We start from the raw sequence: 15,229 nt of genomic DNA, 5'->3' as shown, positions 1-15,229 counted from the left end.
AAAGGGGAGAGGAAACCAAGCAGGCGAATTTAGGGCTTTCTCCTCGGATTTCCAGCGATCTCGCCGCCGATTCGCCCAATCCAATGCCGCGCGCGTCCGGCTCCGCGGGCCGCCCGGCGGCCGCCGCCACCAGCGGTAAGAACGGGGCCAATCCGGGCTTTTTGGGGCTGATGGGGGTTTATTATCGGCGCGACGGCGCGCCGGTCCTTTCCGGCGGGCTTCGGGGCGCGCGGGGCGGCTGCTCCGACGCAATGCGTCTTCTTGATTGCGGCGGCGTGCCGGTTCTTTGGCCGGGGGATTCCGATTTAGATGCGCTTGCGTGCGCGCGGCTGATGGGGGCGTGCGGATTTGGTTTGGGGGCGGAGCCGCGATCGGACGCCGGTGTCGCCCCGATTGGGCAGTTCTGGTGCTTGGAATGGAGGGATATTGTTGGGTGATACGGAATCGGGCCCTGATTTTGGCTTCGGAGGCTTGCCACCCTGCTTATGTACGGCGATAGGTGGGCTGTTAGGTGTTTCGGGGCGGTGGTGTTACAGGGGAGCATCAGAATTGGAAGTTGACCCTTGGGAAATGATTCAGATGTTTCTTGGGTTGGTTTACCATGGAATTAGGGAACTTTGGAATTGGTTTTTACATTCACTTGATTGATGATTTATTTTGTGCAAGAATTCTCATGGCTAGGTTCTGGCATGTGCGGTGGGATCTGATTTCCTCCATGAAAAATCTGTTGTAGGATTCTTAATAGGTTGCAATTTAGCTGATCATTTTTCCTCAGGGGGGTTTGTGTTGTTTAGGTTTATGCTGGCAGAGTCCTTTATTTACTAGTGTGCAAAAGTCATATTTATTGGATGGTACCACCGCACTTCCGTGCTTCCGCGCGAGTCCGTCATCCACGCCATCTTCTTGTTATACCTTGCATGCCGTGCATGACCAGGCCCAGGGTCGTACGCGCGCAGGAACGATGGGCAAATGTTAAAATTCCCATATTTATTCATGCTGGGATCTTGAAAAAGATATCAGAATGCTGAGAATTAGTTGTTTCCCATTATGAATTTGTTCACTTGGATTTAATAGGTACAATGCTGTTATTTACACTGATGTTATATCTCTGCCATAGCCTGTGACCGGCCTGCAATTCATTTTGTCAAATTAATTTAATTTATCTTACCCATCAATTTGCCTTAACAGATTATGTGTTAATCCATTTATTCTGTGTGTAATTCTTCCCTATCTTACATCATCCATTTGTGCCATACTGTATTTTTTATTGGAAGCCAAATCGATATGTACAAATGCCAGCCTTTGTCACCGGAAAACCAATGTATTGTTAAAAGCTGTTTTCCATTTTACTAAGTTGCAACTGGCATAAAATTTGTGTGGTTTTGTTTCCAAGGAAGACTTCCATAGTTTTATCAAATCATTGCCTTTTCACTTCATCAAGTTAGTACTCACCTATGAGTACACCTCCCCAGGACATGCTCTTCAATGGTAATATTTGTGACCTCTTGCTTTGATTTCCATTCCAGCGAGCAGCGATGCCGGCCACTCTGAGCCATCATGCAGCACACCTGCCTATCAGAAGGTGTTTCGCCCTGTTACTCGGTCTATGACCCGTATACCTCCTGCGGTTACTGCTACATCTGATGCGAAGAAAAGAGTCGATAGCACAAGCAGCAATAGAAGTACTCCAGATGCTCGCTTTAGCATTCAGTTAGCTGCAGCACGGCCCACTGTAACCCGTGCTCGAACCCCTCAGGAAGTGACTAAATCTGCTTGGAAACCTCTTACTCAGCCTGCTGTTCTGAGTGAAGACCTGAAGCGAGCAAGTACTCCTGCAACCAACCCTACTGCCAAGCGCTCCAGAGTTACTAACTCACAGGCTGCTAAAGATTCAGCTTCTAAAGTTAATCGAAATGTTCGCAGTGGTATGTTACTAGAGGCTTTGTGTACTCGTTTTAATCTTTTTTTAGGACATTCATATTTTATTCCTAGTTTTGATTAGTTTTATTATTATCCAGGTAAAAAGAACAGAAACGAAGAATGCGCTAGTCAGGCTGATCAATCAGATGGTGCTGTCATCGCATCTCCACCAAAGAAGCTGCATAGTGGCAAGGGCTCTTCTAATCTGGTTTCAAAAAGGAAAAGCACTATCAGAAGCAAGGGTGCTAAATTAGCTGCTCAGCTGCTTATGGGGAATCCAGAAACTGAACTTGGAAAAGATCCTGCCAGTGTTGATCCATTGCCTGCACATCAGCTGCAACTTGAGATTGCAAAGAAGTCGAATGCCATTACAGAAGCTATTGCCAGTGGAACTAGCCAAGTCAATCAGTCAGTTGCTGCAGTCATCACAGAAGCTATTTCCAGTGGAACAAGTCAAGTGAATCAGTTGGTTGCTCCAGCAGTTACAGATGCTGTTGTCAGAGGAAAAAGGCAAGCTGATCAGTTGGTTACTCCAGTCATTACAGAAGCTATTGGCAATAGAAGAACACGGCAGATCAGTCAGCCGGTTGCCCCAGTCATTACAGAAGCTATTGGCAACAGGACAACCCAGGTCAATCAGTTTGTTGCTCCAGTCGTTACATTGCCAAGACAACAATTACAAAACAATATTCAACAGAAGCTTAGCAAGATAACTCTGCCCACAAGCCAGGCCAGCGTCCCGGCTGGTGCTACTGGCCCAATGGTGGTCCCAAAGCTAGAAATCGGGAATGCAAATGAGTCTTCCCATGCTGTGTCGAGTGCTGCTTACAGGAGGGCACTGTTAATCAAGCAGCAAGAGCAGCTTCTGCAGCAATATAAGTTGGTGAATTCACAAGCGCAGCTTCACATCAAGGGTCCTGGTAAAGCTCTACTACTTTGGAACTAAAATAGCTACAGGCAATATAATTCGGTGAATTCACATGTAAATTAGAACTGTTCTTTGTATTCTCAATTCGAGGCAGGCATAGTTTGGTGACCTGACCGTACTTGCCTCATTGCAATTTCAGCTCTGTTTGAGGGTGACGAAGCGCCAGAGACAGAGCCGCTGGGAACAAGGTGCGCGCTCTGCAAGCTCGACCTCGCTTTTGAGGCTCATGGGGGCGCCGCCCACGATGCCTCCGCTCCCCCTGTCATCGCTGTCCTTAGATGCCACCATACATTCCACAGCAGCTGCATCGAGGACGTCTATGGCCTCGCCGAGCCCGCCCAGTGTATTGCATGCCTCGACTGCGAGAAGCGCACTGATGGTCAGCCAGTAGCACCGATCTGTGTGGCTGGGCTGCGGTGTAGGGCTTGAAAAGAAGGGTGCTGTTAGAATGCATATATAGATGGAGTGTTGTTGTCTCTTGTCTGCTGGTAGAAATATTATGTGGTGGCTTGCTTGGCTCAGATCAAAGTCGAATTACCCCTTTTGCTTTTTTGCTTTAGGCGGTGTAATTAGCATTAGCAAGCTTTTGATTTTGATGGGCAGCCAGTTAAACAGTCGGACACCATGGATGTTTTCCTTTCTATAGATATATATAGATATTGACCTGCATTTTCGAGTACTTGGTTGGAAATGTGTTGAATCTTCTGTGTGCATCAACTTCTGGAGCAAGTTCTCAAAAAGAAAAAAGAAAAACTTCTTTGGTAGCAGCAAGTTCTCATGAATGTGATGTACTATTTCTGGAGTAGCTTAGAACTTCTTTGTTATCTAATCTTTGTAGTACGAGTAATTCAGAAAAAAAAACTAAAGAAAAGTAGTTCAGAAAAAAAAAATGCTGCCGAGGTAGGCAGGGGTCCAACTCACTTTCAGACTTTCTGCCAGATTCTTTCAATCTTGGGCCGAGGTTTGGTGACGATTCTTAAAAAGGGGGAAGCCTGGCATCATGGTCTGGGCTTTGAGAGTAAGAAAAGTGCTGGGCACAGAAGTCCAGGCCTTGTATGTACAAGGTCTATTGGTGGCCCAACTGTGTGAAATTCCCATGAAACGGCGAGGCGTACTAGTGTGGGGCCCAGTGAGAAAAGGGGGAGAGCGTACTTGGATTCCCTGACTTTGGCATTGGCATTCATGGACCGTAGCTGCATCGCACGCGTGGTGGTGCTGGCCGGCGGGTGTGTCAGCGTCGCTTTGCCAGTGCAGCAGCATTCATTGATGACGAAACTGGGCAACGCAAACGGGGCGCCGGTGGTCGGTGACTACTTTTTACCCCCAAACACATTCCGGATGCATGGAGAGAGTCAAGTTTTGTAGTAACCTTCCTCCTCTTTGGTTCTCAAGTAAATTGTGTTTTCATTTAAAAAAAAAAGTAAATTGTGTTTTATACTAACGTAATGTTACTCCTGAAAGCCAAGTAAAATGGCTTGCTAAACCAAAAGCCAAGGAGCCTTTTTCCCCCTCCTCCTGAAAAACCAAAGGCCTCCTCTCGCTTTTCATCTTTTGGGACAGATTGCGGGTCTCAGGGAACACAAAAGCGTGCGCGCTTCTTTTCATATCCCACCCCCAAAAATGCTCCCTTCCCTTGATTTCACAAACCCGTGACGTCATCTCCCGCCTTCACGAGCTCCAAACACAAAAGCCAACTTCAACACGTCAATCTATAATGTTTGTGTGTAAGCGAACAAAAAACCACTGCCCAACGCGCTGACACAAAACGGACGGGGGTCTTTTCTGGGACCCATTATTGGCCCGTATTTGAGTCTGATTTGCGTTCTTGCGGACAAGCAGCGGACGTCCGTGACGTCCTACCCTAGCGTGCTTGTCTGTGGCACACAGACCATTCTCCCTCCCAACCAGCACCACGCCCTCTTCGCCATCGCCGCCACCCATTTTTTTCTGGCCACTGCACCACCACCCCACTCCCTCCATTCACCAGTTGCGCCTCGCCATCGCCCATCCCCGTCGTCGCCCGCAAGGTGTTCGGCTATTTGCCCGACTCGGCCGAGGCGCATCCACGCCCGCCTCCATCCAATGAGGTATAGTTTCATCATGGTGGACAATTCGGATGAGTTTTTTTTAACAACTTCATATGTTCATCATTGTCTGAAGAATCGTTCGACGATGATGATGATGGTGTGATAGCTGCTTTGGTTGTCAATGAGCACATTGCTAGGCAGCGACCAAGGTTTAGGGATCGATCATGAACCATGCTCTGGGTTTGAATCGTCACAGAGAGAGCGGCCATTGCCTACTCTACAATGATTATTTCAAGTACAATGACTCAATATTCCCTCCCAAGCTTTTCGAGCGGCGCTTCCGGGTGACGAGACATGTGTTCAACTGTATTCTGGAGGGAGTGGTGGCGTATGATGATTACTTGAAATGTAAGTATGATGCCCTTGAAAAGGTTGGTTTCTCCTCTTATCATACTTGAAGCCGTGACATCACAAGATACCTGGATTTGGCATTCTTTTTCCGGCATGGCAGCTTCTCATAATGTCATCAACGTGCTCTCTGGTGTTCGCGAGTCTTTCAGATGGCATACGGTCAACTTTGAGATCAATGGTCACCAATACAACAAGGGATACTACCTAGCTGATGGTATCTATCCTCACTAGTCTACGATTGTCAAGACAGTCTCCAATCCGTAGGAGAGAAGAGGGTGAAGTTTGCCAAAGAACAAGAGAGTGCTAGGAACGATGTGGAGCGTGCTTTTGGTATGCTTCGATCTCGATGGGCTATTGTTTGACACAAACAGGGGATGTGGGAGGTAATGACTGCTAGTGTGATCATGCATAACATGATCATAGATGATTAGCGTGATGACAACCTCTTTGACCAAGGGGGGATTTCCAGGGTGAAAACTTTGAGCCTGAGAGCGACAACGTTTGCACAGTTCATACAATTTCACCAAGAAATGCGTGATTGGATAACTCATATTCAACTTCAAAACATGCAGCAACCAATAAATGTATCCGCTCTTCATTTTTAATGTAGTTGGTACAATTTTGAATTTATTTGGTTGTGAACTATGACATTTATTTATTATGATGTAAAACCGTGTGACTTATTTGTTTAGTTATGTGTAATGTTTTTTTATTTGATTGTGTAATTAATATGTATGGAAATTTGACAAACAACCAGGTGAACGGATCAAATGGGTCGGCCGGTTGGGCACGCCGCACAGAAATTTACGGATGAAGACAGGCGTCACTTCTATAATTCTTTTCCTTTTTAGAAACGCCACATCTACAACTGACCCAAACGGACAAAAGTGGGCTAAATCCGGCGTGTTAGAGTTGGCCTAAGAGCATCTCTAGCTGACCCCGCAAAAAGCCCCGACCCGCAAAATAACCGCCAAAATGCGGGTCGGTGCGGAAAATCCTGCCCGAACAAACCCCGCAAACGCGGCCGGCCCGCAAATTTTTTTGAGTGGCGCGGCAAAATCTTGACCCAACCCGCGAATACGCGGGCCCCCCCGGCCCGTCGGTGCCCTGCATATAGCAGGAGCGGTTGGTGGGGAGGACATTTCCGCCCGCGCTTTTCCCCACCTACCACCTCCCCTCACCCCTCGCCCCGCCGCCCATGATTCCAGCGAAAGTAGCCGGCGGGATCGCGCCGAAAGGCCGCCACACACACGAGGTTGCCCTCCGCCCCCCTCCTGCGTCGGCGGGCCGAAAAGTTGCAGATATGCGGCCCTTCGTCGTGGGCAGCCGAATTTGGCTTTTCCGGCGGCCGGTGGCTGCACCAAGCGATGGAATGGTCGGGGAGCACCTCGCGCAGCCCCGGCAAAGTCCCATCGCCACATGCAGGTACGGGTTCGTCCTATCGCCGCCATGGCCAAATTTAGGATTTGCGGGCCGGCACTAGACCCCGCAAAGCCGACCCGTAAAAGAGCATATTCCGTGAATATCCTTTTATACGGGTTCGTTTGGCGGGGCCCGCCTCTGCGGCCGTCCGCGCCGGCCCACAAAGCCGTTTTTCCACGAACTGCAAACGCGTTTTGCGGGTCGGGATTTTGCAGGGTCTGCTAGAGATGCTTTGAGTAGGGCCTGCTTGCACAGCCCACAGAGGATCCGGGGAGGAGGAGGAGCGCACACGGGCACGGCTACTGGTTGTTGGCGGGCGGGTAGCCCAAAACGAAAACGCCCCTGTCTGTCTGTCTGGCAGTCAAGCGTGAACGCCGTGAGTAGCCGTCCCGTCCGTCGGACGACAGCTAGTACTGGTACCAGGAAGCCAGCGCGTCACGTCACGGGCACGGCTGAAAGCCACCGTCAAGGACGCCAAGGAAACGGGAGTGGCTTCCAAGGCCACCGTTTTTTCCTTTCTGCTAGTAGCAGCAGCAACAACCCGCCCACGCCACGGCACAAGCACAGCCAGAAACCACCAGATAACGCGGCGCACGCGACCAAACAAGCTACACCGAGGTGGGGAGAGCGAGAGATTGGGAGCTCCGGCAGGTAGCAGGAAGTTGAGCCAAGGAGCCACCGGAGGTGAGCTGAGGTCCTGACCATTTCGTCCTTGTTAGACGCGGGATTTCTTCCATAGCTGATGTGTATTTGCGGCCGGCCGGCCGCTCTTGTCTTGGACCGCAGAGACCTGCCGGCCGGGGAGCATGGAGGAGCCGTCCATGGCCGACCCGCCGCGGATCTTCTGGAAGTCCAGGAGGAGGCCGTCGTCAGGTAGGAGCGCTGCTTCTTGCTGCTCAAAATCCTTTGAGCAAACCTCTTAACTCTTGAATCCGTCCTGATTTGAACTGCGCCCTTTAAAAGAAGAAGAAGATATTGTTGTTCCTTTATAAAGAAAGGAACCTGTCCGTCCTTCACCCATTCCCCATCTATCCCACAACCGTACTGCCGGTTTCGGCAAATTTCAGTCCAGATCTCGGCAAAAGCTCCCCTCATGCTTTCTCTCTCTCCTGGGAATTAATTTTGAAGTTTGCTCCTGCCATTTGTTTTTTGAAAATTATCACGAAATCTTACACCAATTCGATTTTTACAGCCCAGAATCTCCTTCTGTTCCTCGATTCTTCGTTAGCCGAGCCTCCTCTGCCTCTGCCTCTGCCTCTGCAGAAATTAGTGGCTTCTTCCCTTTTGTTCGTCGGTTCTTTCTAGGGATGTTCATCCGTCTTCGCACGGCACCGGACCTGACGGCCTGAAACATTCCAGCAGTGAGATATTACGTGAGGAAATGGGTTAACGATTGCCACCTCACACGGACGATATATACAACTACCAATACGCGTAAGAAAATCGCAATTTCCCGCATACGTTAATCACGCATGCGGCCGGCGCAACTGATTCTTCGTTGTATATTTAGAATCAATTAATCAAAGGCCTCGCGCAAGCAAGGCCGGCCGTTCAGAGCTTCAGACCTTGGTTAGTTTGGGGGTAATTTCTCACAAAGGGGGTGGGTGCTGTGCTGCTGTAGTGCACCGCTTGCCTAGCCTTGCTTGTCGTCGCCGGCAAGATCTCTGCAGGCAGCTGTCGGCACCGCAGGCCGGCAGCTGCAGCTGCTACCCTACCCAGTAGTGGTCGTGGTCGTGCGAATATGCTCGCGGCAAGAAACCATATCCCTTTCAGTAATTTGCTGTTGTTGGGATGAGCTTTTGAGGCCCCCTCCTCTGAATATTACTACTAGTATTCTGCCTTGGGCAATGCAGCGAGATGCTCTCCGGGAGCAGGGGAAGCTTGGCTGTGAGGGCAGCAGCCAACAAGTCTGTAATTTTTTCTGAGAAAAAGAGGGCTGCAGTTTTGGTAATACAACTACTAGATGACAGAGAGTGAATGCGATAGGCTGAGATATCTATGGCCTTAATTCTCTGACCTGGTAGATAATGCTGATTGTTTATTTATGGCGCAACCCGAGGCTCGAGAGATGCGCGTGTTTGGTGACCACTCGCGCTTATTTTAGAGTTCATGTCAGAATGTTACAGTAAGTAGGTTAATCTAATGGTACTGACCAAATTACCGTTTCTGAACCTGCCAATGTTGACCAGTAGATAATGCCGGAGTAAGTAAATCAGTTTGCTGTTAGTGTCTAACCAACGAACAGATAAAAGGGTTAAATTGTTTCCACTATCCTCTCCAGAGCTTCTGAGAATATTCTTTCTGTAGATCTTGCAGGGAATTCCTTGTATTATACAGTATGTGTTCTAAGCTGTCCCTGTCTATCACAGCCCTTTCTTGCTTTGCTTCCTTGTCAAGGAGAGTGCATACAGCTTGTTGAAGTACATCCATGTTCCAAATGTCAGAAAAACTCACTCTCACCTATCATCACTCCACCAGTAATCCACTGAAAAAATTTCTAGCTGATCATATTCTAGTTCCAATGGCCATGTAAATAAACAAGAATCATTTTGTTCGTGTTGATATCAATGCAGATAGGTGGAGGGCGCGGGTCCCTTTACTAGTATTAAACAAGAACCATTTTTGGTCGTGTTTCCTTTTCAAGTAATTGATGTCAATGCACACCCATGATTGAAACCATACCCCCTTTAGTAACTCCCTCTGAATTCCACTGGTATTCTGTCTTGGCGAGGCAATGGAAAAGCTCTTCAGGAGGAGCAGTAACAACGCGGCAATTCCTTAGGACAAAAGAAGAGGACACCTGTGATGGACTGAGATATCTATGGTCCACATTGGCTTCGTATAATACCGATTGTTTACAGCATAACATGAGGCTCGAGACAGGCGTGACCAGTCGCGTTTATTTGGAGTTGCTGTCAGAATGTTTACTTTAATTAGGCCGGTCTGATGATACTTTCTGAACCTGCCAATGCTCATTGTTTTTTAATATAGCTTCACCATTCATGCCGAATGGTCCGAACCTGCCAATGTTGACCGTGTTAGTAAATCAGTCTGCTCGTATTGTATAACTCATGAACAGATAATAAAAAGATAAATTGTTTCCACTTCTATCCTCTCCAGAGCTTCTGAGAATAGTCTATTAACAGATCTTGCAGGGAATTGCTTGTATTATACAGTATGCCTAAGCTGTCCCTATCTATGCTTTGCTTCCTTGTCAAGGAGAGTAGATACAGATTGAAGTACATCCAAGTTCCAAATGGCAGCAAAACTCACTCTGACCTATTACTGAATTACTCCACCAGTTGTCCACTGAAAAAACTTCCGGCTGATCATATTCTAGTTCTAGTGCCAATGGTCATGCATATCAGTCGGTATATATGTGCACTGCATTTTTGCTGGGGTAAATGTACTGACTACGGACTCACTCAATCTGACTTAACAATGTGTATGTTCCAGCCAATGGCCGGAGCTTGCAAGCACAAGAACATAGCAACGAGGCCGTTGCCACCGAAGAGGCAGCAGCGGGCAATCTTCCGGCTCAAGGAGAAGCCATGAAGATTGATGACGCAAATGCAGCAAGCACTACCACAGAGGATGATGCTCATCAGGCAGATCCGATGGCTAACCTATCTGAGAAGCGAAAGGCGCTCTTTGAGCCCCTGGAGCCGATCAATGGCAAGCGCGGCGCTGACATGCTGCTTCCGCCACCGGACTTCGAGCCTACATCGTATCCCAAGGGATGGCTGGTTGGTAAGAAGCGCAAGCTCGTCAATGTCGATGTGGTGGAAAGCATGAGGAGGATAGCGATCCTGGAAATGAACAGAAAGGTTCATGTTCTTGCTAATTATTTACCACCACATGCTGGCATAATATCATGCTGGGTATATGCCATACTGTTTTTTCTGGTAACTGCACACATGTTCGAGGCCTGAAATCAAGCATGAAACACTAACTTTACTATTAACTTATGATGACCTGTGCATTGTTCTAGTGCAGCTAAGGTAACTAGGCATTTTTTTATTGTTGCCAAATTTGCATCATAGGTTGATACATATTATCATGTAAAATATCTCGTAAAATGATGTGGCAGGACCGTGAAATCGGCGGGCTCAATGAACAGCTAGAGGAGGACTCCCGCGTGCTGGAGCTTCTGCAGAAGCAGCTCACGGACGAGCGCAGGAAGCGGTCGGAGATCGAGAAGGAGAACTCCATGCTTCAAGAGCAGGTGTCCATGCTGATGAGCATGCTTGACGAAAACGAAGCCTTTGACGAGGAAGGAGAAGAGGCGCCACCGCCCGACTCCATCGATTAAGCATTTCCGACAACTGCAGGTTCCCCTTTTTAAGAAAAGGCATCCGCAGCATGTCCATCTTTGGGTACCAATTTGAGAGTATCCCGGAGGTTTCTATTGGTCTCTTGTGTAGAATTCAATTTATATTATTTCGTGTAGGCGAAGGGTGCATGTTTTATTGTTCCTGTTCGTATCTAGGTTTGTTGCAGATGTATGGAGACATTTGCGACGCATTTTATTTGAAATGCAAGTGTGTGTATATGGTATTATGATTATTTTGCCAGCTGCTGCATTTTTATTTCATATTTCGAAGTCACAATGACATCTGATCTACAAATGTGACGCACTAGTGTCATGACGTATCAGGGCTTCTCCAACGGTCCATATCACGGCAGCAAATGAATGGCATGTCAGGGGAAAATAGAGTAAAGATTGTGAAACATTTGCTAGCAGGAGAACAATCCAAACACACTTACCAAGGCCAAAGTAACAAGATGCGGCTAAAAAAAGGAACGAGATGCAGTAGTTGAATGATCTTGGAGGGTTGGCATAACACTCTACCGGAGAAGCTGTTAATTTGTGGATACTTTGTGTGAAATTTTCCACATCGCTCCTCTTTGCAATAGCCTTAGTATCGGCTTGTTGGAGATGCCTTCACAGGCCAACGGAGAAAGTACCGAGAGAAATGTAGCAAGAACAGCGAAATGGGGTTGCGCAAATTTCAGTTGTTGCCAAATGAGAGTCAGGTAAGTTACAGACAGGAGACCAAAACAAGTCTAAGAAGGCACAGTTCCTCATGATCGAAACATTTCCAAATCCGGAGCGCTAACCGGAGTTCTCTCAATCCTCTGCTATGTCGAACAACTCTGACATAGACGGTATGCGGCGATGGATGTTCTCAAACAGACCCGCCACGGACTCCTTTCTAGAGATGGCAGGCGGTCCTGCGCCGCCATCCACAGTTCTCCCCGCAGGCGCCCATTGTTCTTCGTCTTCGAAACAAAATCCGAGTTCCTCGGCAAAGGCATCATGACCTACTTCGCCTGCAGCAATGGTGTAGTTGCGCTCAGGAACAGATACGGTGGATGGCGCAGCGCCTTTCTCAATCAAATTGCTAAGCGAGTCCACTCTTGCCAGCAGATATTTCTCATCCGCGGATGGCGGGGCATGTGTATCGCTTAAGAGGCTCTCAGCAATCTCCTGAAATTCTTTCGGCACCTCAGGGCTGGCATGATTGCACAAATTGAGGTTCCTTTGTTCTTGAGCAACAATTTTTGCTTGGACATCTGAAGCAGTGGCACCTGAGAAAGGCTTACTGTTAAAGGAATATAATCTAGTACAAGATTATAAGTGTGGCATGGAAGCCTGCCAGCCTCAAGAATTTGTCTGAAGAAGGGGATACTTACCTAAGTTCAATGGCTGATGATGCTTCACCCCATCCCTTTGGAACACTGGAGAAGTATCACATGGTAACACATGATGTGCGAACATGGATGAAGGGCCGGAACTTTCATTTGGATTTCCAAATATGGAGCTTATGTTCCCAATAAATGGAGAATCTGACATGATAATTGGTTGTCGGCTCAGCTCATTTAGTCGCTCATCACACTGAATAAGCTTTTCAAAATTTCTGCTCAACACACTCGAAGAGCAGCGCAAAACATGCCTCCTGCATTCAGAGCATTTAAAAGTTAATTTCATCTCAACAAAGTAAATGATAAAGTTGAATAAAACAGAAACAACTAGCAGCAAGGTCTACCAAAAAAGCAATACAAAGTGCGCAACACATCTACACCATAAATCATAGCAACAATTAATTGCAACTTTCATATTTCAAGACTGATCTTTAAGTGTTAATGTAGAACGTTAAATAATGCACTAGTGCTTCACCTGCACATGATTGCTTGTCCACAAGTGAAATCTGGTGCCGCCAGCCATAATGTATGTTTTCTTGGTTGAGGATCGGTCTCTTGAAAGAAAATGGGTGGCCGAGACAACTTCAAAAAGATCGGAAACTCGTTTGAGGCAATAATGATTGATAGGTACACAAACAAACAATAAAAAATATCACAAGAACTAACCATCAGTTCCAAGGTGCCATCTCCCTCCTCAGGGCAAGTTGCCTTTATAGCAGTAATATCTAACCACTGGACCTCTATCTTACTCTTAAGACCATCGTTCAAAACTTCCCAGACAAGCTTATGCTTTGCATAGTAGCATTTTGCAACCAAATCACCTTCATACTGCGATGTGTACTGTATTAAAAGCAAAAAAAAAATGTTTTGGTTAGGCAGTATTTATGGGAAGCTTATAAATACTTCTTTCTCATAATAAAAACATATATACTGAGTTAACACAAGGAAATTGCTTACCTCCCAATTACCAATCTTAAGAAAGTTTGCAGGAAAATTTGAAGCTTTTACTACATCTTTCTTTAACGGGGGCTTGGAAACAATATCTTTCATAGCAGAACGGCCCTTGGTAGAGATTTCCTTGGTAGAGTTTTCCTTGGTAGAGATTTCCTTGGTAGAGTTTTCCTTGGTAGAGTTTTCCTTTGAAAGACACATACAAATAAGATCTACAAAAGATGGGCTCTTTTTCAACCGTAGACCAAGTGGGAGCGGTTCATTAATTATATTGACATACATGTCCTGCAAAACATAATCTCTCTATTCAGAATTAGGATCAATAAAAAGATATAGATTTCTATATAAATAAACAGATAATATTATTAATCAAACACTGTATAATTAGATGGAGCGGTAGAGATAATATTAATCAAAACCCATCATATCATATTTTGCAAAGTTTGCATTGAATAATTAAACACATTTCTCTTTTATGCGGTCAATCAATCAAGGCAAAACATTAACTTCAAAACTTAATGTTTTTTTCTTTGGATGAGTTGAACTTCCTATTTGAATTCCTCAAATAAAAGACAATGGGTATAATTTGAATTCTACGCCAACGACAAAATTTTTCTGTCGTTATATTAATATACTAAAACCCGAACCACATCTACCTGCAGCGGAGGCAGAAGAAGAGGCGGTGGCTTCGTCGTCCTGAATTCCTAAAAAGAAAAAAAAGATAACATGTATAATTTAAATTCTACGCCAACAATAAAATCTTCGCGCCACCATATAAAATACTAAACCCCCCAATCCCATCTACCTACAGTGGAAGAAGAAGCGGGGTGGATGCGCCGTCTCGAATTCCTCAACAGAGAAAATAATGGGTATAATTTGAATTCTACGTCAACAACAAAATCTTCACGCGACCATATTAAAAATACTAAAACCCCAAACCCCATCTACCTACAGTGGAAGCAGAAGCGGGGTGGCTGCGCCATCCCAAATTCCTCAAGAGAAATAATAACGGGTATAATTTAAATTGTACTCCAACGACAAAATCTTCGCGTCACCATATTAAAAATACTAAAACCCCAAACCCCATCTACCTGCAGTGGAAGCACAAGCGGGGATGGCTATGCCGCCCCGAATCCCTCAAAAGAAGAGAAATGGGTATAATTTAACTTCTACGCCAATGATACAATCTTTGCGCCACCATAGTAAACTACTACAGTAAAACCCATCTACCTGCAGTGGAAGCGGAAGCTGAGATGGCTGCGCCGTCCAACTCCTAACGCGCTTCTGAGTGGCCTCATTCCCGTCGCCTGACCCCTCCTCCTCCAGGGCGCCCGCCGGCGACGCACGAGGGGCAACAGTCTCGGTGTGGCTTGCACGCCGCTTCGTCCGCGGCCGGCCCCGGGGCTGCACCATGCCGACGTCCCTAAAACCCTGGACCCCAGGAGAGGAAGGAGCAGGCGGGGATCGGATCAGATGGAAGGAATGGACGGCGACGGCGGAGGGGGAGCGCGAAAGGGGCCTGGCGGCGGAACATGGCGCTGGATCCGGCGCTGCTGGTTATAATCTGGGACGCGGGGACGCGCGCGGCTAGGCTTGGCTGATGGGGCTCGTGAAGGTAGGTGAGGGACGGCGTGTCGCCGATCGGTTTCTTGTGCATCGCCGCACGGAAAGCGCCCCACGCCCGGCGTGCGTCTCGGTCGGTTGCCACCAACTTAACGTTTGCACGTACGTCCCTTGTTTTTAGAAAGAAAAGCGCTAACGGTTTGCCCGGGCTACACCACGCAGCTGCTGGTAAGGGTGTGACTCGTCACGTTTGCGTTTGTCCACATTTCTCTCTTCTTTTAGAAAGTTTGTCCATATTTCT

At 47.1% G+C, this 15,229-nt stretch overlaps 3 protein-coding genes across 5 annotated transcripts; 2 read left to right on the top strand and 1 right to left on the bottom strand.

The window, feature by feature from the left end:
• Window positions 1–6: 6 nt before the first annotated feature.
• On the top strand, window positions 7–3,527 carry LOC123145884 (uncharacterized). The gene is made up of 4 exons (XM_044565396.1): window positions 7–135; window positions 1,527–1,925; window positions 2,019–2,840; window positions 2,988–3,527. Exons 1-4 carry the CDS (start codon window positions 84–86, stop codon window positions 3,275–3,277), a joined length of 1,563 nt encoding a protein of 520 aa, XP_044421331.1. The 5' UTR covers window positions 7–83; the 3' UTR covers window positions 3,278–3,527.
• A 3,615-nt stretch (window positions 3,528–7,142) lies between these two features.
• On the top strand, window positions 7,143–11,274 carry LOC123145883 (protein HEADING DATE REPRESSOR 1). Of its 2 annotated transcripts, none has more exons than XM_044565394.1 (4): window positions 7,143–7,392; window positions 7,495–7,581; window positions 10,165–10,535; window positions 10,799–11,274. In XM_044565394.1, the coding sequence occupies exons 2-4, from the start codon at window positions 7,515–7,517 to the stop codon at window positions 11,018–11,020; spliced, it is 660 nt and encodes a 219-aa protein (XP_044421329.1). In that variant the 5' UTR covers window positions 7,143–7,392; window positions 7,495–7,514; the 3' UTR covers window positions 11,021–11,274. The 2 variants fall into 2 exon arrangements, with proteins under 2 accessions (XP_044421329.1, XP_044421330.1); XM_044565395.1 differs by having other exon boundaries at window positions 7,195–7,402.
• A 420-nt stretch (window positions 11,275–11,694) lies between these two features.
• On the bottom strand, window positions 11,695–15,011 carry LOC123145882 (uncharacterized). 2 transcript variants are annotated; one of them, XM_044565392.1, is made up of 7 exons: window positions 14,596–15,011; window positions 14,022–14,069; window positions 13,372–13,650; window positions 13,081–13,254; window positions 12,890–12,996; window positions 12,406–12,668; window positions 11,695–12,300 (listed from the first exon to the last, which is right to left on the bottom strand). In XM_044565392.1, exons 1-7 carry the CDS (start codon window positions 14,776–14,778, stop codon window positions 11,840–11,842), a joined length of 1,515 nt encoding a protein of 504 aa, XP_044421327.1. In that variant the 5' UTR covers window positions 14,779–15,011; the 3' UTR covers window positions 11,695–11,839. The 2 variants fall into 2 exon arrangements, with proteins under 2 accessions (XP_044421327.1, XP_044421328.1); XM_044565393.1 differs by lacking the exon at window positions 14,022–14,069 and having other exon boundaries at window positions 14,596–15,006.
• Window positions 15,012–15,229: the final 218 nt, after the last annotated feature.

Source organism: Triticum aestivum, chromosome 6D (assembly GCF_018294505.1).
Source record: "Triticum aestivum cultivar Chinese Spring chromosome 6D, IWGSC CS RefSeq v2.1, whole genome shotgun sequence".
NCBI classification, from domain to species: Eukaryota; Viridiplantae; Streptophyta; class Magnoliopsida; order Poales; family Poaceae; genus Triticum; species Triticum aestivum.
This window is presented reverse-complemented; position numbering and strand designations above follow the sequence as displayed.